Source organism: Tupaia chinensis, unplaced genomic scaffold, assembly GCF_000334495.1.
Source record: "Tupaia chinensis unplaced genomic scaffold, TupChi_1.0 Scaffold000217_1, whole genome shotgun sequence".
Taxonomy (NCBI): Eukaryota; Metazoa; Chordata; class Mammalia; order Scandentia; family Tupaiidae; genus Tupaia; species Tupaia belangeri.
Window position 1 is genome coordinate 1,511,851 of NW_006159692.1, and position 26,144 is coordinate 1,537,994.

General features: G+C 44.2%; 1 protein-coding gene across 4 annotated transcripts in view; it reads right to left on the bottom strand.

Annotated features, from left to right (window-relative positions):
- LIPA (lipase A, lysosomal acid type) overlaps positions 1-14,726 on the bottom strand; it is a 38,718-nt gene extending 23,992 nt beyond the window's left edge. The window contains exons 1-3 of one of the 4 annotated variants that reach the window (XM_006147613.3): positions 14,590-14,726; positions 13,522-13,624; positions 11,186-11,303 (exon numbers count right to left, since the gene is read on the bottom strand). In XM_006147613.3, the coding sequence (XP_006147675.1) occupies positions 11,186-11,303; positions 13,522-13,623 (220 nt within the window). In that variant the 5' untranslated portion in view covers position 13,624; positions 14,590-14,726. The other 3 variants (XM_006147612.3, XM_014587519.2, XM_014587518.2) reach the window with 3 other exon arrangements.
- Between the last annotated feature and the right edge of the window lie 11,418 nt (positions 14,727-26,144).

The following is a 26,144-nucleotide window of genomic DNA, read 5'->3' on the forward strand; positions in this document are numbered from 1 at the left end:
AGACAGAGAGAGACAGAGAGACAGAAAGCAAGAAATCACCCCCCGGGGGGATGGCCACACCACAATCCCTTCTCCTCCATTCTCCTCTTGGGATCTTGGGCACGCACGCACACGCGCTCAGCGTGAGTTTAAGCCACCGGGTCCGGGACATGAACCGCGGTCAACTACGTGGGAGTCCAGTGACATAGCCATTACGCTAAATGCTGGTTCCACCACTGGACCTTTTGTCACCAGTGCTAGTATCTGTCCCAACAGCTGCCGATCATGTTTTAGGCACTGCGTTTTACATGAATTAAGTTGTTAAAAGAGAGATGTTAAGATCTGTTCCCTGCATCGTTTCAAAGATGAGGTTAAGTGATGCCTAGAGAGAGGGGTAAAGTAACCTGCCCTAGAACACTCAGCCAGCAGTGTACCAGAATCAAAACCGAGGCCCGCCTCCTTCCAAAGTCTTCGCTCTTAACCACCACTTTAAAGTACACTTCATTAAAAATACAGTAGCGAGGGAAAACAAGAATGCACGTAAGTGTCTACCTGGTCATTTCATAGCAAGCCAAATGGCATATTCCAAAACTGACTGCGCATCGAAATCACCTGGAGTGCTTACAAAACACACATGCACTTGGCCCTGGTCCTGACCTAGGGAATTGGGAACTCCAGGGCTGGAGCCTGGAAATATTTGTTTTGACAAGCTGCCTTGGCCATTATGGGCCAGCCCACCCATAGCTCTGGGCACACTGGGATTTATCTACAGCTGTCTGCTCCACCAAGCTGACCTGGAGAAGAGTGCACTGTCTACATGCCTGGGGAGGGGCCAAGCAGACATGGAGAGCCATGGCGAGCACCTAACAGGCCTCTGATGGTGGTTCTCTGGACTTTCTCTCAAGAATTATTTAAAGTAGGGGCCAGCAGTTAGCGTAATGGCTATGTCGCTGGACTCCCATGTAGCTGACCACGGTTCGAGTCCCAGACCCGGTGGCTTAAACTCACGCTGAGCGCGTGTGCGTGCGTGCCCAAGATCCCAAGAGGAGAATGGAGGAGAAGGGACTGCGATGTGGCCATCCCCCCTGGCGGGGCGGGGGGGGGATTTCTCACTTTCTATCTCTCTGTCTCTCTCCTTTTGGCAAGCACACATGTCCAATAGCAAAAACCTCTCCAAAAAAAAAAAAAAAAGAATTATTTAAAGTAGACTTCCATTTATCCAAAGCAGGGGGCTAAGGAGTAAATTTTTATATTCTAATTCCACTTTGAAGAGTTAGTCTCAAAAAAAAAAAAACCCCAAAAATCCAAAGAAGGAAGGAAGGAAGCCTTGGCCATGTGCCTAGTGCTCGCTGGGGTAAACAGGAGGGGCTGTGTCCAAAGCACTAACCCAGGAGCTCAGGCACCGATACAGGTCAGCTGGTCCTCTGAGTCAGATACCATGCTCAACTTGACCTCACTGGGGACATCGCCACAGTTCCAAGGTCCGAGCAAAGGACTCAGTGGGTAGGGATGTGGTCACGAGCTATGTGACTCCTGTTTACTCCCAACGAGCTGTTTTATCTCCAGCAAGGTCATCGACCCTTGCAAACCTTGGTTTCCTGTCTGTAAAAGCAGGACACTGAAAGCTCTTACATGCTAGAGTCGTGTGGAATCCAGCTGGCCAACACATGGGACACGGAACACATCACCTGGCCTGTATGCAGTGGCCACTGTGCAGGCCACGGCTATGCACATTTCACAGACACCCTGTGGAGGCGGGGTGGCCAGCTGTGCCAACACAAGTGCACCCTGCTTCACAGAGCAGGGGAGAAAACTGGTCCATCCTCAGGACACTGTTCTCCCAGCACAGCAACAGGGACTGACCAACAACACAGGCAGTGGCTGGGCTGTCTGTTCACTGCAGGGTCCACAACACCTGAGGCTGAACCCGGCACGAGTGCACTCGTGTGCAAACCTGCTGCCTGAGTGAGACAATGAAGGAATACATGAAGGGGGAACATTACACATTCACACGCACTTGCTCATGCACACCACGTACACTTTCTGGGCCATGTCTTCATCAGAGTCCATCCTGCACCTGGAATGGTGCTGGGCCTTTATGACATTGCTCCTACCTGACAGGTGGGGCTCGGAGGTGTGGAGAGAGTACATATTTGCCCCAGGACACACAGTGAGCACATGCCTGTCATGTCAAAATGGCAGGCCAAAGGCCCTGCCTGTCTCTGCCACACGGCCTATCTTCAGACAGCTCACAGTAGGGCAACTGAAGGTCACAGAGCTTTACAGTTGCTTGACTGTGGGGAAGCTAGCCTGCTCTGCTCCCAAATGCCCAAAAGGTTTGAAGAGGTCCAGCGAGGAGAGGACCGCAGAGGGACACCTGGCCAAAGAGGGCAGGGCCTGTCCCCTGAACCCGTCTCTTCCCTGAGCACCTTCTGCCCTGGGAAACCAAGCTGGAAACTGACAAGCGGATAGCACAGGTACCATCAAGGCCATGATGATATTTAAAATTTGAAAAGAGAAACTGCAGATTCCATGTCCCGCATAAGCTGTCTCTAGGCCTTGCTTCATTCATTTTCACAAGAAACGACAGAGTAGCAAGTCATTCCTTCTGCTTAATAGAGGGAGGAATGAAAACTGAATCTAAATCTTCAACCTAAATGTCACCTCTTCAAGGAAGAGCTTCCTGCTGCACAGTAGGTCAGGCCCCTGGCTACGTATTCTCAGGACTCTCTGTGCCTCTCTCACGGCGGCGGAGACAATGAGCAATGACGAGCTATGTAGACCGTGGATCACGTCTTCCCCACTGGTCCATCAGGAGCCTGTTCTGGCTTGTTTACATGGTAATTTTTCCAGCTTGCTGAAATAAGGCCGACTAGATGAAAACAGAACCACTTCCCTATGAATGACGAATTCCGAAATTTCAGTTCCCTTAAGGAATTAGCAAAAAAGCACGGGTAGCTCAACACTTAATAAAAGGACTGTTTAAAAGTGAGAGACAGGGGGGCCGGCAGGTGTGTGTGCGTGCATGCCCCAAATCACAGGAAAATGAAGAAGGGATTGTGGCATGGCCATCACCCTTGGTGGGGGGGGGGGATTTCTTACTTTCCTTTTCAATGTCTCTCACGTCTCTCTCCTCTCCAGTGAGTGAATGTACCAAAACCTTAAAAAATTTAAAAATTAAGCAATTTTTTAAAAGTGGGAAACAGCCAAGGTCACACAGCTAGTTAAAGTGGTGGAGCTAAAGTGAACCTCAGGGCTCACTAACACACTCACACCCTGCCACCAGGTCACACTCCACTGTTCCTGGGTGCCCGTGATCCTTATCCCAGTGTGGCCCTGAGCATGGCCCATGAATAAGTTCCAATATTCTGCTCACCCAGGCCCAGGAGGGCTGCAGGAGTGCTTTGGGGAAGACTGAGGCTTGGACTAGAGCAATCACCGAGGAAAGGAGCCAGGAAACGTTTTTGACCATCTATTGGAGAAGACAGGGGCCACCGGCTACATAACAAACCATTGTCCATTGTCTTAGCTGCTGTGAGACACCCACAGAGGATTCTGAGAATACGTAGCCAGGGGCCTGACCTGCTGTGTAGCAGGAAACTCTTCCTTGAAGAAGTGACATTTAGGTTGAGGACAGAGGAGCCAGAGCAGTTGTGGGGAGAGCAGGAAGAGGGCTGGAGGCGGGAGGGGGAAGAGCCCTCTCTTCCTTCCCACACTGGCTCATTGCCGGTCCCAGCCTGGGCACTGAGACACACCATCTGGCTGACGCTGACCTAACCGCTTCATCAGGCAGGGTTCTGAACAGAGTCCCCCACCCGGCATGCCATCAGCACACCAAGCGAGGCCTGGGCGTGAGCCCAGCACGTGATTAATAAACCCACATCTGCCCAGTGACACCAGGATGCAAGGAATCTCACCCCAGCTCATCAAAGCCTATGTGCAGCTTGTGAGAACCTTGTACTTAGTTTTTAAATGGTATCTGTAGAAGAAAACTTTCTGTAAGGAAAGAAAAATCCAGAAATCAGTCAGTCCCAAAATAATCACTCGAAGCAAAACACAGGCAGATGGTCTTTCTTTCAGAAGAGTTAACTTAGGAGCCATCCTGTGAATTTTCAACTATGACTCAAAAAACTTAACAGGCAAGTCCTGGGGAGTCTGCCAAGGCCACAGTGAAAGCCTGTTTCTGCAGCCGGGGCGGTTTGCCAAGCCTCTCAGTCCAGAAAGCTCTTCACACATTAGGCCATGACTTTTCAGACACAAATCTGCCACATTTTGGTGCTTTCTCTGACAACTGGCCGGTCTCCCTTAGGCAAGGAGTAAATCTGCTGTTTTATGTATTTTCTGCAAGACCAGTAGCATTTCCTTGTTTTAGCCAAGTAAAATATATATTCTGACTATCACGGGGTTGACTTGCTCAACACTCGTTACATAAGGCTTGGTCTTCAGTTCAAAGAACACAGCCTGGTAGTCAGACTGGCCGGTTATTACCCTACAATCTGAGGCAACTCTCATTCCCTCTTTCAGCCTGGCTGTCTCTCCTAGGATAACGAGAGTTGGTCTAGAACACAGGATCCCAAACCCAAGAATTTTACATCAGAATCCACCAGGGAAGCGTGTTCAACTACAAGCTCCCCACATCCCTGGACCAGGCAGGAACTTGAGATTCTTCTAGCACTAACTCTCATGACTTTCTAAAAGAAGGCTGAGCAGATGAAACAGAACCACTTCCCTATAAATGATTAATTCCTGAATTTCAATTCATTTAAGGGTTAGCAAAAGAGCAAGATTAGCTCAACACTTGATAAAAAGGCTGCTTAAGAGTGGGAAATAGCATATATATATATATATATATAGAGAGAGAGAGAGAGAGAGAGAGAGAGAGGCGTATACACACACATTCATAGAAAATACATATTATGGGAAAAAAAACTACACATTTTTCTGCACCAAAATAAACGTGTACTTTAATTCTACTTTATGGTGAACTCTTTGAAGTTCCCTAATAATACTCTATGGGTAGCCAAGGACAACTACTTCTTGGAATGGGGGTAGAAAGTACAGACAATAGCTAGGATAGAATATTAAATATAGGAGACCCAAGATTGTGGAATGGCGAAATCGCTTAATGATGGCTAGGCTTTAAGAAACTGGATCCTGCATAACCTTGTAGGAGAGATGAGAACAGGAGGCTGGCAGGGAGGAGAGCAGTGGGCAGAGCATGTACAATGACACGGGCAGGGTCCAGGTAGTGCACAGCAGTAAACCAGATGCTCTGCACAGCAGCCCCACTGGGCAAGGCCTCAGGTCCATCTGCAACCCTCTCTACATGCACCAGGCAAAGCTTGCTCAGCCCAGGGCTGCTGAGAGGGGGTCACAGCACTGAGATCCTGCCAGGCTACGCTCGCACGTGGGCGTGCTCTCACTCCGTCTCGCTGTGTCTCTCTTGCTTTTGGAAGAAATAAATAAACTTTAAAAAGGAAAAACGGGATCAGCAGATGGAGTGAAGGTTACGTCACTAGACTCCCATGCAGTCAAACGTGGTTCTAGTCCTGGACCCAGCGGCTTAAAACTCACTCTGAGTGTGTGTGCGTGCATACCCAAGATCCCAAAAGGGAAACGGAGATGGAATTGTGGCATGGCTATCCCTCCCCAGAGGGAGGGGTGATTTCTCACTTTCTCTCTGTCTTTCGAGTGAGCACACATGCCCTATGGCAAAAATCTCTCTCAAAAAATAAAAAAATAAAAAAATAAAGGAAAAAGAGGACACGGGCAGAGGAGCAACACAGCCTAGCTCTGTGTTCATAAAAACCTCCCATGGAGCCGGCCTTATAGCCTAGTGGTTAAAGCGACCCAGACCCCATGGAACTGGCTGCAGTGCAAGTCCTGTCCCTAGTTGCTTCAAAAACACACTGGCTGCCTATGCGTGCTTGCCCAGAATCATAACAGGACAGAGAAATGGAGGAAAAGAGATTCCCTCCCTCCCTCCTTCTCTCTCTCTCTCTCTCTCCAACTTTCTTTCTCCTTGGAGAGCATACATGCACTCAGGCAAGAAAAAAAATATACAAAAAACCTTCAGTCATCTCCAAGTGAGGCACACATCCAGTCAGAGGGGTCAGGACCGAAAAATGCTCACCGTCCAGCTGTAATCTCAGGTTCCACAAGGAATGGGATACCAATAAATAAAAACTATGTTGGGACCAGCAGTTAGCATAATGGCTATGTCGCTGGACTCCCACGTAGTCAACTGCGGTTCAAGACCTGGACCTGGTGGCTTAAAACTCATGCCGGGCGTGTGTGCGTGCGTGCCCAAGATCCTGAGAGGAGAATGGAGGAGAAGGGATTGCGGTGTGGACATCTCCCCTGGGGGGTGATTTCTCGTTTTCTGTCTCTTTGTCCCTCTCTGTCTGTCTGGTGAACATTCACACCCTATAGCAAAAACCTCTCCAAAAAAAAAAGAAAAAAAAAAAAAGCATTCATGCCTTGGGCCAGCTCACTGGCATAACAGAAATGTGCTGCTCCAGGGAAGGTGGGTCCATTCCGAAAATCACGGGTTCAGTCCCTGGTGGTCCTGTATATGCCAGGAGTATATGCACCCAGGATCTTTGCTGGCTGGGGGAGACAGAGGCTGGGGACCCTGCTGGGTACTGTCTCTCTCGCTCTCTTAAAAAAAATGAAATAAAACTTTTTTTAGAGAGAGAGATTTTTGCCATAGGGCACATGCATGCGCCAGAGAGACAGAGAGACAGAAAGCAAGAAATCACCCCCTGGGGCGAGAGAGTGGCCACGCCGCAATCCTTTCTATTCCATTCTCCTCTTGGGGATTTTGGGTATGCACACACACACACCCAGTGTGAGTTTAAGCCACCATGTCTGAGTCTGAAGCTGCAGTCAACTACATGGGAGTCCAGCAACATAACCATGACACAACTGCTGGTCCTGAAATAAACCTTTTCAACAAAGAGTATTTGGGGTCCGGCCAAGTAGTGTGGTGGTTAAGATGACTAGGCCCCACGTCACTGACTGTGGTTTGAGTCTCAGACCTAGCAGCTTGAAAAACAAATTGGGAATGTCTACATGCACACCAAAAATCCTGAGAGGAGAATGGAGGAGAAGAGATTGTGGCATGGTCTTCCCCCTTGAGGGATGATTTCTCCTTTCCTCTCCCTCCTGCTTTTTGTCTTTCTACCCAGGGAGCACAAGCACCCTATCGCAAAACTAAAAAAGTATTTGGCCCAGCCGTAGTAATGGTGGTTAAGGCAGTTAGAACCCATATGGCTGATTGCATGGTTTGAGACTCAAACCAGCAACTTGAAAAACATGTTGGGGGTGTGTGCATACATGTCCAAAATCCCCAAAGGAAGGCGAGAGGAAGAAGGGATTGCACCATGACCATCCCCCTGGAGGGTTCTTTCTCTTTCTCTCTCGCCCATTCTCTTGGCCTCCCTCTGAGGAAGGCATATGCACTCTGGCATTATTTTTAAGGGGAGCGTTAATTTCTTAAATTATACTCAGACTAAATTTCTATACTCTTGTTTGAAATTCTTTTTTTAATATAAGGGGAGCCTCAAAAATGGAAGTAGTTCAAGGGTCTCTCATCTTCTGAGTTTATTTCAGGTGCTAGTTCACGGTAACAAGAGGCTGAGGTAGAGTGCTGTTCGGGGGAGGCAGAGGGATGAGCGGGAGTGACAGGACACGGGCAGCCTAGGAAGGACCTGACAGCTACTTGAGGGTGCAAGTCCAGAATGATTCTGCAGTTTCCAGCCCAGGTCATTCGGAGGACAACAGTGCTATTAATAGGAGAGGAAGTGGATGCGTGAGAAGAGGAGGAGCTCCACTTTGGGAATGAAGGGCCTGGTCTATTCTTTTGTCCATTTGGCTTTAAATGAGCCAAAGTAACTCCACTGACAACTGTTCTTGGAGAGGAGTGATCGACAGGGAAGAGGCTCTGACCCATGCTCCGCCTTAGACCAAGGAAATACGATCGCCAGAAAAGCACCTACGCAGTTCCTAGGATAAGCACAGTTCCTACAGGGAACTGAGTCAGTCATCACAAAGTTCCTTGCAAACTCCCCTCTGAGGTCATAGGTATATAAAAATGTCCTGAATTCCCTACAGGGAAAGAAGATGGAGACCTGCTACTATGGCCAGATTTAGCTTAGACTACTTTCAGTCTGTGTTCCTCATTTTGAACCAAGAGTACCAACTTCCCCTCTCAGGTTTGGTGCCCACGCCACCAAAATTAAACAATTAAGATTCAGTTGTGAAGGTAGAAAGAGGAAACAATATCTTCATCATGTCAGAACATGGAGCCCTTGGAGATGATGGGGTCCCATGACTGAGTTCCGGTGGATGGATGTATAAGGAGAGGAAACAAGAGCAGAACAGAGATTCCCATGAACAGTCTCTCTGCTATGTTCTCACTCTGATGTGACGCCTTGGGACTCTGCAATGCCCCTATCAGATACGGTCTCTGGTCCTTGGGCCTCCAAATCATGAGCTCAGTAAACCTCTGTTCTCTTAAGATTATCCAAACTCGGGTATTTGCTATTATTAGTAATGGACTGGGCTAGAACATCTACTTTCTCAAAACCCTTGCTAAAAAATAAAAATAAATAGAACAAAATGAACATAATGACTCAATGGGAACTTTGAGATCTTGGCAGTCAACTGACTTTTTTTTTTTGGAGAGGTTTTTGCTATGGGGCACATGCATGTGCCAGAAAGACAGAGAGAGAGACAGAGAGACAGAAAATGAGAAATCACCCTCCAGGGGGATGGCCATGCCATAATCCCTTCTCCTCCATTCTCCTCTTGGGATCTTGGGCACGCACACATATGTGTCCGGCGTGAGTTTAAGCCTCTGGGTCTGAGACTCAAACCACAGTCAACCACATGGGACTCCAGCGATGTAGCCATTACACCAACTACTGGTCCCCAATTGACTGTTTTTACAGATGAAGAGTCTGAGGCCCCAGAGGGGGAAGCACACGTGGAGTCAGGGACAGGGCCAGGTCTGGCAATAAGGTCAGGGAACTGCTCCCTACCACCTGGGAGCACCAAGGCTCAGGCTCACTTTCCTCCTATTCCAGGACACTGCACCTTCTCTTGCAACAGTGTGATACATGCAGAGAGCACACCACCATGCAAGCTGGAATTGCTGCACAGACACAGAAGCCTAGAGTCAGATGCAGCAAAGAAGAGGAGGTGTGTTCTCTGCATGTTTGACTGAGACTCCTACTATCTTTTAACAATGACCCACATTACTAATTACATTAGTCCACTTGTCACTTTTTAAAGAAATAATATTGATACATATTTCTCTATACATGGGATCTGAAATCAGTACACGGAAGGAACCACGATCACATGTTCGCTCTAGCATAAAATATGTTTTGTGTGTTGTAAGCAGAGGAAACACTAGCAACCTTCACTGTAACTCAGTACTCATTTTGCAACATATTTCTAAAAGGAAGCTTAATGGCGTGCATCTGCTAATCATAAAACTCACAAGAGTCAGAAATTAAATTGCAAAAAAGAACAGATTGTCATGAGTACTTAAGTATTATTAAAAGCCTCATATTAGAATTTATAGGAGACAAAAGGAGGTGAGTCAGATTAGATTAAAAACAAATAATGATACAAAGTTCACATTAACACAGAGTTGAGTTTGTTTTTTGGTGTTTTCTTTTGGAGGGGTGGTTGGTTTTTTTTTAATTAGCCAGAGGGTTCATGCATTCACCAAAGAAAGACAGAAAAAGAAAGTGAGAAGACATCCCCCATGGGGGAGGGTCATGCAGCAATTCCTTCTCCATCCCTTCCACCTTTCAGGGATTCGGGGCACACACCCACACAAGCCCAGGGTGTTTCTCGAACTGCTGGGACCAGGACTCAGACCACGAGGTCAGCCATGTGGGATCCGGCCATCTTAACCACCACACCACCACACAGAAAGTGTTTAATTTGCTATGAATAAACATTTAGGGAGGAACTGAGACAAAGATGGCTCTTATTTTTAAAAAAAGAACATCATTAACTAATTACCTTAATGTAACCCTTACTTTCTCAAGGAAATGTTCTAGAAATGGAAGGTTAAAAACAAACAAACAAAAAAAGTTGCAACTGAAGACATAATTGGATAAGGTTCAGATCCTCCATCTGACAACTGATTAACAATTTCAAGAAGCCTGTCTAGAAATTCTTCAATGTGCTTTGGAAAGCACAGTTTTGCTTGAGTTATAAAAGAAAGGCAGAAAGAGATACATATTATGTATGTATTTTTTTCAGCCAAAGGTATGAGAACTTTCATACTCCTAGTGAAAGTAATTATCAGTATGAGTACATGGAAAACAATTAAACATTCTATCAATATCACAAATAACATACTTTCTCTGACCGAGAAATTATATTTTTGGAAATAAATCTTATAAAATCTAATAAATAAACTGGCACACATAAGAGGTCTTTTATAGCAACAATATTTGTTAGCAGAAAACCGAAAACAGCACAAATGCCTATTAATAGGGCATTTGTTAAACAAACCACAATACAGCTATATAGTAGAAGACCACGTATCTGTAGAACAAGTGCTAAGTATTATATGAAAAACTCTCCAAGATATTAAGGAAAACAATCGAAGAGCAAAGAAGGTGTGCATTAAATGCCACCTTTTATATTGAAAAGAAGTCAAGAGAAAAATAAGAATCTGTGCATTTATTTCTAATAAGATCTTTGGAGATAAAAAGATTTAAATGAAGAGATTTAAGATACGTAAAAACTGGAAGTGGGGAATGAGATAGGAAAGAGGTATTTCTTTTCATTTTCTGTGTATCTTTTGATTTGATTTGAGATTATGTGAATCCGTTACCTATTCAAAAAAAAAAGTAATTTTCAAATAGCAAAAACTATCTCCTCAATGCTCAAAGCATTTCATTAAATAAGATGCTTCCTAATAAAACAAACTAGAGATTTTAGCATATCCTCAAACAAATCTGACCCTTCAAGCAAAACATGCAGTTAGATGACTGCTGTACCTCTTTTTTAAAAAGAGGGGTTTTTGTATTTTACATAATATAACACATTTAATACTTTTGTCAAAAACCATCTCATTTCAGTGTTTTCAAGTTAAATCCAAACTGCATTAATGACATAAATCTGGCCAAATTTCAGCAATGCAGTTACTTCTTATCTCAGCACAAAGATAACTTACCTCTGTCAGAAGAGTTCTTCCTCCCATGAGGAATTCGGTGAAGGCACAGAATATATCCATCTTCTGTCTCAACTAAGTATTCCTCAACAGGGTATCCCCAGTAGGAGATAATCTCACTCTATGAAGAAAAAAGACAAAGGAAATTCTACAGACAGAATCTAAGCAGATTCCCTACAACAACAGGCAAAGAAGACAGCTGTTGCTGACATTCCCAGGCTTCGTTTAAGAAATCAAATTGTTATTGAAATTTTAGTCTGCTCAATCTAGTGGCCAACATCTCATCACAAGAATAAATCCCTGTTTTTCTCTATTTTTTAAGAATTATTTTATTATTATTGTTACTATTTTTTGAATTTGCTATGGGGCACATGGTCTCACCAGAGACACACACACACACACAGAGAGAGAGAGAGAGAGAGGGAAAATGAGAAAGCAAGCCACCAGGCCCAAGATTCAAACTGTGGTCAGCACTGTGGGAGTCCAGCGCCATACCCACCATGCCTCCTGCTGGCCCCTCCACTATTTTTACCCATGTGTTCTACCCACGGGTATTTGATTAAACTTCGGTTTCATCTTTCCAGAATATTCTATGCCAAGTGTGTCTAATTTTACCAGAGCTTTGGGCTTCTATGCTTCTACCCTGCCTGCAAGACGCTAATACTCATTCATTTCTTTTTTAAATATGTCAGCTAATACTGTGAAAATATAACACACTCTCCTTATTCCAAAAGATCACATCCTGGGGCCAGCAGATGGCATGGAGGTTAAGGGGCTGAATCCCACATAGCTGACTCCATGGTTTGAGTTCCAGACCCGGCAGCTTAAGAAATCATGCCAAGGGGACCAGCAGTTAGTGTAATGGCTATATGTGTGCACTCCCATGTAGCTGACTGCAGCTCAAATCCTAGACCCGGCAGCTTAAAACTCACTCTGGGCATGTGTGTGTACATGCCCAAAATCCCAAGAGGAGACTAGTAGGAGAAGGGATTGTGGCATGACCATCTGTCTGTCCTGGGGTGAGATTTCTTGCTTTCTGTCTCTCAGGTGAGCGTACATGCCCTATAGCAAAAAAAAAAAAAAAAACTCTCAAAAAAATAAAAATCACACCAGGTGTATGTGCATGTGTGTTCAAAACCCCAGGAGGAGAATAGAGGAGAAGAGATTGTGGAGTGACCATTCCCCTTGGGGGATGATTTCTCACTTTTTCTCTTTCTCTCTGTCTGTAGTGAGCACATGGCCCCTAGAGCAAAAACTTAATATAAAAAATGTCCCACCCTGAGAAATAAGTTATAAAAAGCATTCTTCTGTTTTTAATCAGTGGACTCAAAGGTGGAGTTGAAGAAAAGCCGAAAAAACTGGAAATTATGATCAAATCCACTTCTCCACGAGGAAATACCCATGGGACAATTGTAATAAGGAGCTCAGTGGGAAACGGATAATTCAGTTATCCAGAAGTTGTAATGCAAGTGTTCATTATGCCCTAATTACCATAAACACTGGAAGGGATTTACTTCCTGATAGACTTTTCTTTTTTTAAAAAAAAAGGGGGGGGGAGTAAAGGATGAGCTATGCTATGGGGCCAACCTATTTTCTTTAATAATCTGTATTTTTCCCTGTATTCTATTCCTAGATGAAGGATTTTCATATTTTATCATTTGAAATATTTTAATCACCAGGTTATTTTTGCTGATCTGTTCTAACAACTTTTTTTCAGATACTTTGCTTTTTATATCAAAGTGTAACCCCTGCACATTCTTAACCAGAGTCTTTGCTCAATGCAGTAGTAATTACCAACAGTAATATTCTTGTGAAGTTTTGGCACTCTTTTACTCTAAAAAAATTCATTCAGACTTAAAAACAAAAAAAAATGATAAAAGCACATTTAGAAGAAAAATGGGGAGGCAAAGCATTAATGGCACAAAGAAATGTGGTATTATCTGTTAAAGAAATTTTGTAGTTTTATCAACTGGACTAGTGAGAAATGTTCACCTGTTGAAATATCCATTTTGTAAGCCAAATAATAATGTGATTGAATGTATAAAAGAAAATGAAATAAAAAATTTAAAAATTGATCAAAGTCATTAACTTATTAAGACATATATAGTTTCACCAGTAAAATGAAGTTTGTTAAAAACACATCACCTGTATGATTAATCAATGTGTTAAAAAAGTGTTTGTTACAAACACATCGATGTATGATTTAAAAAAGCAAACGGCATGGGAGCCATAAAAAGATCAGAGCTCCAGCTTCGTGTAGCCAGTACAACTGGAGTTAAGAACATCATTAGCCTCTGCTACACATGCATTCTAGAAGTCTCAATGACTTAGAAACTTACCACATTCATGTTTGTTTCAGGATCCACAGACCAATGGACCCCCTCGGAATGGAGGGTCCCGAGGACCAGAGAGGCCACCAATGCCAAGAGCTGCATTTTCATTCTGGATAAAGCAATCTACTGTTATTTGCCGGAATTTTACTACACAGAAATATGTTGGCATCTACTGGGGATAGAAAATGATCTGAACCAGGGCTAAGCACCTTATCTCAATCCTTTGGACTTCGGAACAATCCTTTCAAATGTGGATGTGCACATTACACCCCAGCCTGAGGGCAGAGCCTGCGTCAGATTCAACCTTGTAACCCCAAGATCTAGCAAAGTGCCGCGCATGTAGAAGAATTTTACCAGCTTTGCTAAATGATAGAGGAATTGTCCACCAGTTCAGCCGCTGAAGAAAAGAAGGCCCCAATGCAGCTATTCCTACAGCTTTCCAGTAACAGTTACTGCTCCCACGGAGGCTCCTACGCTGTGCTAGACACCATGCAGCCAGCGCTCCGGACCTACCGCGTCAGTTACTCCAACCCTATGACAATTGCATTAAATCCATTTGTCAGAAAACTGAGGTTGACCCAGGTTAAGCACTGGGAGTGCCAGCTGTTTAATAGCGTGTCCCTGAGATGTTAATGAGGGTCCATGCCCAGTCTGCTCTGGATCGCGCTGTTGGCTAGTTAGGAGAGGCAGGGCAGGCTGCCTGGGAGCTGGCCGGAGGGGAGGCAGAGAAGGTAGGAGAGCTGGGAACCAGGCATCCGGCTGTCCCCGCAGTCTGGGGGAGCTTCACCCACTGGTGACGCGCCCGTCCAGCAAAGTGCGAGCTCCCAGGCAGAGGCAGGCAACTTCCGACAGCCCCTACTCCTGGGTCCCTGGCAGGTGCCTCGAGCCACCGCCCCAGGCAAGACGCGCCGGGAACCTAGAGCAGAGGGTCCTGCCGGCTTGATAAAATGCCGGGGGGTCGGGGACCGAGCACCCGGGACCGTGCGCCGCCCTCTACTCAGAGCTGAAGAAGGCCAAGGAGTGCGGGTCCCACGCTGCTCCCGCACCTGGCAGCGCAGCCCGGCCAGCAGTCACCTGGAGCCGTCCTCCCGGGTCGCTGTCCCGAGTCGCAGTGCGGGAATGATACCTGGAAGGGACGTAGGCGGCCCTAGGCCCGCCACCCTGCACAGTCTATCCACCCAGCCAACTAGAGCAGCCGGCGGCAGGGACAGGCTGCGGAGACTCCGCCCAGCTCTGCATCGCGGCTTCCGAGCGCCCTGGAGGCCCCATCGAGCATGCGCCATAAGCGGTTCCACCATAGCTGTGGCCCCGCCTCCTACTAGTGACTGGGTAGATTCCCAGCTCCGCCCACAGGCCGCGCCGCCAGGGCTCTGGGTCGCAGCCCCTGGCTCTGTCCAGGATCTCCTGCAGGACCTGCGCCTTGTGCGCCTGGCATGGGGCTCTGTAAATGTGAATAACGTATATGCTCCGTGTAAAACGCTTAGCATATAATAACGGTATAATATATGAGATGATGGTCAGTGCTATGAAGAAAAACAAAACAGGGACCAGCAGTTAGCGTAATGACTATGTCGCTGGACTTCCATGTAGTCAACCGTGGTTCGAGTCCCAGACTCTGCGGCTTAAAACTCACGCTGGGCGCATGTGCGTACATGCCCAAGATCCTGAGAGGAGAATAGAGGAGAAGGGATTGCAGCGTGGCCATCCCCAATGGGGGATGCTTTCTCACTGTCTGTCTCTGTCTGGCGAGTGCACACACCCTATAGCAAAAACCTCTCCAAAAAAAAAAAAAAAAAAAGAAAAGAAAAGAAAAGAAAGTAAAGAAAAGAAAAGGAAAGAAAAGAAAGAAAGAGAAAAACAAAACAGAATAAAGGGATAATAAAGGAGGATTCTACGCTGTATATGGTCATCAGAAAAGGACTGGCTGGCAAAGTGGCATCCGGGCATAGACAGCAAGGAGGTGACTGCGTGCCAGTTGCAACTGGGTAAAAAAAATCATTCTGGGGTGAAAATGAGCAAGTGCAAAGGCCCTGATGCAGGAACTGTCCTGCAGGTTCCAGCAAGAATGTTAATGTAGCTTAAAGGGAATGTGCCCGCGGAGAGGGGTAGCACACAGAGTCCTAGGGTAGTCGGATGCCTTGGGGCCCCGTCTTCACGATGATTTTTTCTTTGGACCAAGATGTGAAGCCAATGGGGAGTTTTCAGCAGAAGGGCACTATCATCTGTTTACAGGTTAGCGAGATCGCTGTTTGCGGGGTCGACTCGACGCTGGGAGGCTGGAAAGCTACTGCCACGATCCGAGTGAGAGTCAACGACGGCTCAGACAAGGGTGGCCATAGCAGGAAGATGGAGGCCAACGCTGCGCGAGTTCATCAAGGCGAGGCCACAGAATTGGCTAGCGGAATGGATGCGAGAAGGCGAGGGAAAGCCGCGAGGAGGATCGCCCTCCTGGATTTAGTAAAATGGGATCGCCCTGAATTGAAATGGAGGAAGTACCAGAAAGAGGGGAATCAAGAGTTTGTCCTAGACAAGCTGATCCTGAGGCACCTGTTAGGGAACTCTGTTAGCTAAGCCAGAAACAGAAACCATTCCCGGCATCCCAAATAGAGGAAAAGATTACAAAGGTACGAAATCGCTGGGGAGTTAACAGGGAAGTCCCTCCAGTGGGTCAAATGCAGCCTGCAGGGGGCAGAGGGCTCCACCCTATGGCACCCAGGGCAGGAGATGGGCCTAAGATAAAAAAGGCAAGCCCAAGCAAAAACAGCGACGCCAAGATGTTGAGCAGGCCATAGGAGGTATATGTCTAGGATTCAAAGTCAAATTCCCAGCTAGAGATAATTTGGAAATAGTCAATTTAAAGTCAGTGTTTAAAGCCACAGACTAGAAGAGATATTGCATAATGTAAGCATAAATACCAAAGAGATTCAGAAGACGTAGAAGCTGAGAGCACCGAGGGAACTGAGAGTGTTTTACTTGGCACGAAGTAAAGAAAACAATGTCAAGAGGAACTGACAGCTGTCAGTGATGCTCTGAGTGAGGTGAGCACTGAGACATGAGTGCCGAATAGCGACCTGTCTGGTTTTCAGACCTGGTGCTCAGCTCTTTGTGTTTTATTAAATCTCAAAATGAGCTCCCTGTCCCCATTTCACAGCTGGGGATACTGAGGCTCAGAAGGCTGAATAGATGGTCCAACATTACAGAAGTATTAAGGGGTCTAGCCCCAAATGCTTTCCAGGCAAACTAAACCCAGGTTGTCATCTATGACTGTGTGAACAATTAAAGATATATCAAGAACTTCCTTTATCCGGGTGAGGGAGGATTTACCCCATTTTCCTCCTGGGGACCATTGTATTCCCCAATGACACAGTAGGTTACCCATACTTCTGCTATAAACAGGATGTTTTACAGAAAATAGGAGACAGAGGGGTGTGTGTGTGTGTGTGTGTGTGTGTGTGTGTGTGTTTGGACCAGATGCTCTGTATTATAAACCAAACCGAGAGTTTGAAGACTGAAACAATATTACAACCCGTCCTCACTTAACTACCTACCTCTTGCTTTACAACCAGTTAGTTTTTCAGCTCAGGTACTCCGCTTACTCAGTCTTGGTTTTATTCTTGAAGTCAGTTAGTATTCACTACATGCAGTTTTCACAATCACGCATAACTACAAATTTTATAAATTTGTACTGTGTTGTTCGCCCATAGTAGTATTTGGATAAAAATGATCCTACCAGCTTTACATGATAGTGTTGTGGTGTGTCTTGTTGCTTTCTGGTGCTGTTCTAATGTCTGCTTTGAGTATGGAGAGAATTATAGAATTACAGTATTCTAGTGTGGTGATATGGGATATGTACTGAAAAATACATAATGGCACCAGGATACACGACAAGACACCCACCTTTAAGCCCCTTGCTTATCTACCGATTGCTGTGAATGACTTCACCCTAGGAATGGAACTCGGCGATTAAGCGAAGAGCGCCAGTCCTATGAGCAGTTCTGCTTCCAGCCAAGATGGAGAAAACATGGCCAGATTTACTCTCCCACCTTACACAACTAGAAAAATGGAATGAAACCATAGTTTCGGACAAAGCAAGACAGCAATCCTTGAGAAGAGGAAGACAAATGGAATGCACCCTGTCATGCCCAGGTTACTGTCTAGAGAAAATTTCCAGGCTGTAATTCAGGGAGGCAAAATCCAGTGGTTTCTCTGAATGGGGGAGACAGCTGTGAATTCAGGAAGTCTAAGACAGTAAAGTTGCAACCGAGAGGAGAAGAAAGTTCTGGAAAGCTGCAGGAAGCTCCCTCAAGCCTTGCACTGAATATTGAATGGAGTTTGCCTGGAAGAAACTACATTAGACCCGGGGAGGAACCACCTGGAAGGAGGAAATGGGAAAAGTCCCAAAACTCACACGGGACTGCGAAGAGTTTAGGTCGCAACAGCGAGAGTGGCAGAACCTTGTAATGTACCAGGCACTTGGTAGAAGTTTCCTAAAGCCACTCCCTCAGTACTGGAGTGCAGTTAGCCATATGTTAAGGTTGCTTAAAACTAAGGGTACTGAAAGAGACCCCCAGTTGATTTTCACCAGGTGTTGTGACAATTCAGTAGGGGAAGAATAATCTTTCTAACAAATAGTTCTAGAACAATTGTGTAGCTGTGTGTAAAACAGTGAGCCTAGATTCTTGATTCACATCTTATAGAAAAGTTAACTCAAAATGGACTGTACACATGAATTTAAGAGCTAAAACTTCCAGAAAAAGCAAAAGAGAAAACCTTAGGGAACTTGGGTTGTGTCAAAAAAAAAAAACTTTTAAGTATAATGCAAAGGGAACAACATCTAAGAGAAAAAAAATCAAATTGGACCTCTCCAGCAGATAGTATAAAAGTCTTTTGTTCCCCAAAAGATGCTTTTTTTTTTTTTGGAGAGCTTTTTTTTTTTTTTGCTATAGGGTGCGTGCACTTGCCAGACAGACAGAGACAGAGAGACAGAAAGCAAGAAATCATCCCCCAGGGGCGATGGTCATGCCTCAATCCCTTCTCCTCTGTTCTCCTCTCAGGATCTTGGGCACACATGCACACACGCCCAGCATGAGTTTTTAAGCCACCAGGCCTGGGCTGTGAACCACGGTTGACTACATGGGAGTCCAGCAACATAGCCATTACGCTAACTGCTGGTCCCCCAAAGAAGACACTTTCATCTCCACAATGAAATACCACTTCATAACCACTGGGATGACTATAATAAAAAAGATAAAATAACCAGGGTTGGAAAGGACATGGAAAAATTTGAACCCTGACACACTGCTGGTGAGAATGTGAGATGGGGGAGCGACTTTACAAAATGGTCTGGAGGGGCCAGCAGGTGGTGTGGTGGTTAAGGCTTTGGACTCCACATGGCTGACCGCGGTTTGAGCCCCAGACCTGGTGGCTTGAAAATCATATTGGGCAACATGAGTGCGACATGGAAAAATTTGAACCCTGACACACTGCTGGTGAGAATGTGAGATGGGGGAGCGACTTTACAAAATGGTCTGGAGGGGCCAGCAGGTGGTGTGGTGGTTAAGGCTTTGGACTCCACATGGCTGACCATGGTTTGAGCCCCAGACCTGGTGGCTTGAAAATCATATTGGGCATGTGTGCATGAGTGCCCAAGATCCCAGAAGGAGAACAGAAAAGAAGGGACTGTGGCATGACCATCCCTGCTAGGGGGAAAGGGGTGATTTCTCACTTTCCCTCTCTCTGTCTCTCTCTTTCTGTCCCCTCTATGGCAAACGAACGTGCTGTCTTGCAAAAATCTTAAAAAGAAAAACAGGCGTTCTGGCAACTCTTGAAATGGCAAATAGAGTTGTCATAGGACCAGGGAGATGGGTACATCCCCAGTCCTAGGTATATACCCAGGAGAAATAAAAACTTATGTCCATCTAAAACTTGTGTACCAATGTAGGAGCATCACTCATAGTAGCAAAAACATGGGAACAACATGATTCATGTTACCTATGGAGACATTTTTTTTGGTGAGGGGGAGGGGATGTGGGGAGCTTGGATTAAGAAGGACATGAGAAAACTTCTGAAGGGAATGAATATATTTACACTCATCCTGGCAATGGTTTCATGGTTAACACAGGTATGTCAAAACTCATCAAAATGTCCACTCTATAGATGCACAGTTCAAACTGCATCAGTCCTACGTCAATAAGTCTATTTCTAAATACTAGTAGTTATCAGTTACTGAGCCTTTGCTATGTGCCAGATGGAATCCCAAGCAGTTTTACATTCATTATCTTGTCGACTTATTAACCATCCCCAGAGTTGCTCTTCCCCTTCTGCAGATGAGGCTCTAGAGGCTGGAGTCATGAAGACAGTATTCAATCTCAAGTGGGCTGAGGCCAAAGATTCTGCTCTTATTCACTATTTGAGAATGTAACTCATTTCAACCTATCACTTCTTTATGGAGAGCCAGGTACTCTCCTGGCTGTTGGAGATTCAGTGCTAAACAAAGATACCTGGCTCCTACCCTAAGGGTACAGTTTAGGAGGCAGGAAGCTGCCAAACCTGAGCCTCAAAACAGGAAGGCTCCACTCTCCTGGTCTCTGGATGATAGGTTGGAACAGTGTGGAGAAAGATGGCGGGAGCTGAGTCTTCGTTAGCCATCAACACTGAATGTTGTCTCTCCCTTTATTACCCATAGAGGGCAGTAGCTCCTCAAGACTGTCTCTGGGCCTAGGTACATTTGGGCCTGATCATGAGCAGTTCTTTTTTTTTTTTTTTTTTTTTTTTGAGTTGACATTTTATTATTGGTTTTTGACAAAAAAGAAAACTTCATTTTCCATTGTGTTGAAGGAAACTGGCTTAATTCATACTGTTATTATGCTTACTGATGTCTTACAAAATATGGGACATATAAAAAGTATTACAAATAAAAATTATTTTCATTCCAGTGGAGGAGAAAATTACGGGTTCAAGTTCTGATCCGTTCTGTTAAGTAAAGTGTCTCACGGCCTTTGACTCTGTTTTCCCCACTCCACATTTGCAATGCTGAAGAGTTCAAAGCACTCCATCTTTCTGTGCTCAGATCATTCTAGTGACTGCCCTGCTCCCAAAGGAGGCCATTAAATATGTCGTCTTGTTTTACATCCATTAGACGCACTGATAAAAGGTTGAGTGGGGTGCAGTTAAAACCTTTTTTTTAAAAGAAGAAAAAAGAAAAAAACAAAAAACAAAAAACTACCAGGTAAAACAGGTTAGAGGGAGAAGAGAGGCTGTCAAGAGGGAGAACAATGGGCTTCAGGAATCCCGGACCCAGCAGGCCTTGGCCTGTGAAGGTGAGAAAAGGCTCCTTCTTTAAGGGCCAATAAATACAATAAAGACCGATAATTATATGAAGGCCAATATGTAATCGCCTTTGATTCCCTTTAGGAACATGTATGGACACTGACTAAAGACCTAGCCCTAAGTGGAAGACACGGAAATGAGCATGCCCAAAGCTCCCATGCCCTCCCACATAAACATGAGTAACTGGGCACGGGGCCTAATTCAGAAGTCATCCCCGGAGGCCAACACAGCTGTCCCCTCAGAGCCTTCTAGAAATTTAAATTAGCAGCCAACAGTTAAAAATCAGAAGAGCTCACATAAAAATATACAGTTCTGGCTTCTCTTGAAAAATCTAAAGGGCCACTGGGGCTTCACCTGCCTGTGACAACTCTGTGCTGAGTAGCGTATGTCACTTTCAACTGTGCTCTTTAAAGTGCCACAGCCCCTCCACTCTTACTCGCCTGGCCTGCTTCCCGCTAGAACGACAGTGCCTGGGTCCGTGTTGTCTGGGCCCAGCCACAACCTCCAGTGGCCCTCCAGGGTCCGCACTTAACACATGTCTCTAGTCCCACTCAGGTCACACATTTGCTTGGACCCTAAACTGCAGCCATATCTAAGAAGTTTTAGTCTCCAAGTGGCCATCCCTTCTGCAAGTCTCACCTTCTACTTGGAATGCCTTCGTCCAGATGTACCCCCTACCCCTAACCTCTAAGATTTAGCTCAGTCAATACCTCCTCCATGAAAACTGCTTCTCCATTCATGAGCCCTTCCTCTCATTCAGATATATTGAACATATCAATGATATACTGAATCAAATATATAGCCATATGTCAATGAATGACCAATTCCAGAAGAGTTGGTCAAAAATAAATTGTTGAAACAAAGCAGGGGTCACAAACCCTATTTCTAGGAATTATTTTTTTAATTATATGTATTTATTTACTTATGCAAATTTTTTATATAAAGGAAGAATTACAGAATATTTTTTCCAACAGAGAACTTTACATTCTTTTGTCTATTAAACCATTCTCCCCTTTGCCTGTCCCTCCCATCCCTTACCACCCACTGTCCTCCATGAAAGTCTCTGGAAGAACTGAATTTTTAAATGCATTAGTAATGTGGCAGGCACAGTGCACGTGACACCATGTTCAATGAATTTTTTAGTAATTTCTGTTCACTTTTCAGATGTCTCAGGTGAGGGCTTTCCTTGCCTCAATTTTTCATCTGCAAAATGAAAATGATAAGAGTATCTATCTAATAGGTTCTTAAGAATGTTAAATAAGTTATTCCCATGCATTATATTATAAATTACATGGGAAGTTTTAGACAATGTCTATACATTCTAAGTATTTGTCATTATTTGTTATTGTCTATCTTTTAATTACATCAGCAGTATTCTTATCATTCTGCAAGAAATCCAAACTAATCAAAGAAAAACTAGAAAATTAGTATAAAATAAACAAACAAAAATGTATGATATTCTTACCAGCAAGAGAAAACCTTTGGCAACATTTGCTATATCTCTCTCAGACTTGTTTTCTGCACCCATATGATTATTAAATATTTACAATAATAGAAAATTTCCTATGCAGAATCTTGCGCCCTGCGTTTTAGGAGTGTGCGTGTATGTATATGTGTGTATAGGAGAGAGAAGTACATGTGTATATGTATTGTACATGTTATTTCTGATTTATTTGGACTAATTAAGTCATCTAATTATTTAGACATTATTTCTGAGACTGATCTATGTCAAACTCTAAATGTAAGAGGTGGAAACAGAAGTTTATACCCTTGAATTATAGTATGTATCCTAAGAAAAGTTTAAGCCTTTTATCCCTTTTTATTTTTTTACATGTCAGTTCTTTTTCAATTTTATTTTAATTTATTTTATATATTTAATCACTATGCATCACTTAGCTTGTAAATTGAATTTACACAATATGAATACACTTCAGACCGGTCCAGTTGAGGAAGCAAAATGCATTATCATCTTGTCCCTTTCTTTGTACTAAAATTTGGAAAGACAGTTTTAGGGTGTTGTATTAAAATAATAGTTCCCAAACTATATTTATGAAAACTCTAGAGTTCTACTAATCGTTAATAAGCTTTAGTAGTGATCCTAGTGCCATTTTTTTGTGCTAAAGTTTCTTTTTGAAAAATATACTTAATATAAGGGAAATACTAGACACGCGTCTCATGGAGACATTTGGTTTTGTGAGGAGTACAGTGTCTGTATCTCAACCCACAGTGGGAAATTAATTGGCATGTGACCTGAGCAAAGGACATGATTTCATTATCCTTTAATCCCATCTATAAACTGGGGCTATTGCTGGTTCTGCCTCTCTCCTGGTGTTATGAAGAAGGTTGTACAAATACCCCTGCAGTGTGCTAAGATGACACCTGACACACAGCAAGCACTCATAAATGTTAACATTGTTTGATTCTCATTATGATGAGATCATCTCACTTTAAGAAATGTTGCACTGAAAATAGGCAATGAGACATTTAGTAAATGGGATTGGGGTTCTAGTAATAGGTTTCTCGATGGCCTCCATCCAGCCTTGCACTCTGACCACAGGCTGTTCTCTTTGACCCTCTAGTCTCCATTCAATACCTGTTGGAATCGCTCTTTCCTAGTCTCTATCTGCCCATAGTCCAAGGCTCTTACAGGACTCCACAAAAGGAGTCCTGAGAAAAGGATCACAGAGCCTCAATATCTTTTTTCAGTGACTCAAAGTCTTTACAAGTGCACCTTGATTTTTTTTTTTAGTATCACTATTCTGTTGATGTCAATAGACTAACTCAAGCTTTACAACCTTGTTATGCAAAGGGTGGTCCATGGACCAACTTACTGACTTGCTTGGGAGTGTATAAGAAATGCAGAAACTCAGGTCTCACCCCAGACCCACTGAATCAGAAACTGCTTTATTAATAAGATCCGCAGAGGACTCACATGAATGTTTGAGAAGTACTCTTGACAAGATTAGAATGCAGAGATTCATCTCTATCCTAAACATGGTTCCATATTATTCTAGTAAATTCCATCGAGACAATTTCAAACCCTTTGCTCCCCATCTTATTAGAAATTTTAGAGGGTCCCAACCTAGGATCCTTCCTCAGTTGACAATCACTTTTGGGGAAGGAACAGTATAAACTGCTGAGCCCAAGAATGACCTCTGTAGTTATCAGTCACTTTAAAGCATGCTCACATGTCACTATCAGCAGTGGAGGTATCATATGAGCAAGAGGCAACCAGAGCTTCTGCCACGTCATCATGAAGTTCCTTGCCCTTTTCTGCCTAGAACCATTCTTCCCATACCAAATAGACATCAGAGTATCAGGTCCAATTTGCCCTTTACCTTCCCTTCTCTTCCTCCTAACCATTCTCCTCACCTCCACAACTCCCTCAGTGAACTGTCCCAAGTGAAAAACAAGCCTAACTGATGCAGCTGTAATTTAGGAGTGTATGATGGCCTAGCCAGGCCCCCAATGCTAGATGGCAACTGGTTAGGTCTCACCAGGGTGATGGTGATCTGATCTGAATTATTTGTTTTTGGTTTTTCCCACTAAGCATTTTTTTTTTTTTTTCCGGAGGACTCATGGGCTCACTGGAGAGAGACAGACAGAGGAAAAGTGAGTGAGAAAGCACCACCCCCCTTCCACCATGGTGAATGGTCACACTGCAATCCTTTCTCCTCCATTTCTTCCTGTTTTCGGGATCCTAGGTACACATGAATATGTAACCGAGCTGGAATTTGCCCTCCGAGTCTGGGACTCAAACTTTGTGTTCGGCCATGTAGGATCCTTCTACCTTAACCACCAGCCCACAGACAGGCCCTAAATGTCCCATTTTGTAGAAAGCTGTACCACAGCTCTTGGTATGAAGTAACTAGCGATATTAATTTCATATGCTTAGATCTTGTGTTGGTTCTGTGTTCAAGAGAGCTTGATCTCTGTGATTCTTTTTATTTACCACAGTATAAAGGATTCCAGACTTCTACCACTGCCAAACGCATCATGTAAAAGCAATGAACAAACAGAGAAGGCTGTGAAAGTTAGTTGAGAAGCATTGCCTTAAAGAAGCACTCAAAGCATTTGGAATTGGTAAACACGTCCTTCTGGGGAGAAACATTTTTGAACAGGATGTCTGTAGCTGTCAATTATAGCAGTTTGGTAATATCTTTGACTGGATTAGTATATAGCATCTTCATGATGGGAAAATTCATTTGGTATGCTGTAATGATATGCAGCTATTGAACGTAAACATTTTTTTTTTTGAGAGGTTTTCACTATAGGGTGCGTGCGCTCGCCAGACAGACAGAGAGAGCAGAAAGTGAGAAATCACCCCCCAGGGGGGATGGTCACGCCGCAATCCCTTCTCCTCCGTTCTCTTCTCGGGATCTTGGGCATGCACTCACACACCCCCCAAAAAATTTTTCATTAAATAAAGTGTTTTTAAAAAAGAAGAGGAATGCCTATTCAGGGTTTTTTTTTTTTTTTGTATTTTTTTAAAGACTGAAAGAACACTTGTTTTCCAGTTATTGAACTTGAATTATTTCATTTTTCTTTTATATTTTAAAAAATGTTCATTGGGTCAGTTAGTATATACTGAGCATCCATTATATATATGCCAGGGCTAGTGCTGAACATTGCTAGAGCTGGGAGGCCCATCATGTGGACATACTGGCATATGTAGCTACTTGGCAGGCTGAGACCACATGGGAGGCTCAAGATGGGTTCCTAGCACACCCAAAAAACAAACAAATGCCAGATTCAGTGGCTACAGTCCCAGCTACTCTGAAGGCTGAGGCAGGAAGGTCATAAGATGAGACCCTATCTAAAAACAAAACAAAAACCATTGTGACAGATTGGAAACTCATACAAGTAGTTGCCTATGGGTCTAGGTAAATGCAACAAACTGTCAAACTTTGTAAAAAAATGTGTACAGATAGAAATTTTCTGGTTCAAGAAATGCCATGTTACTCAGATGGCCAACTGCTTAGTCAGTGTTATGACCCAAATAGAGGATTCATCAAAAAATCAAATAAATGATGGCTAAATACATGTATTGGGCACTCTTCTTTGGGGTATGTAACTTCGGTGTTCCACAGAACACATAGTAGACAATCAAGAATATTTTTGTCAACTGACCCACTTCCCTGAAATTGTTATACTTGTATTTTGAATAAGAATTCTGGCCTGGGCTTCTCTGTGTCTGTAGTGAAGTCAGAGGAACTGGTTGCTATTCCTCAAGATGCCATTAGGGGGAAGGCAAGAACCTTGCTAGAACCAGCTGAACCATGCAAATTCCACCCCTCATA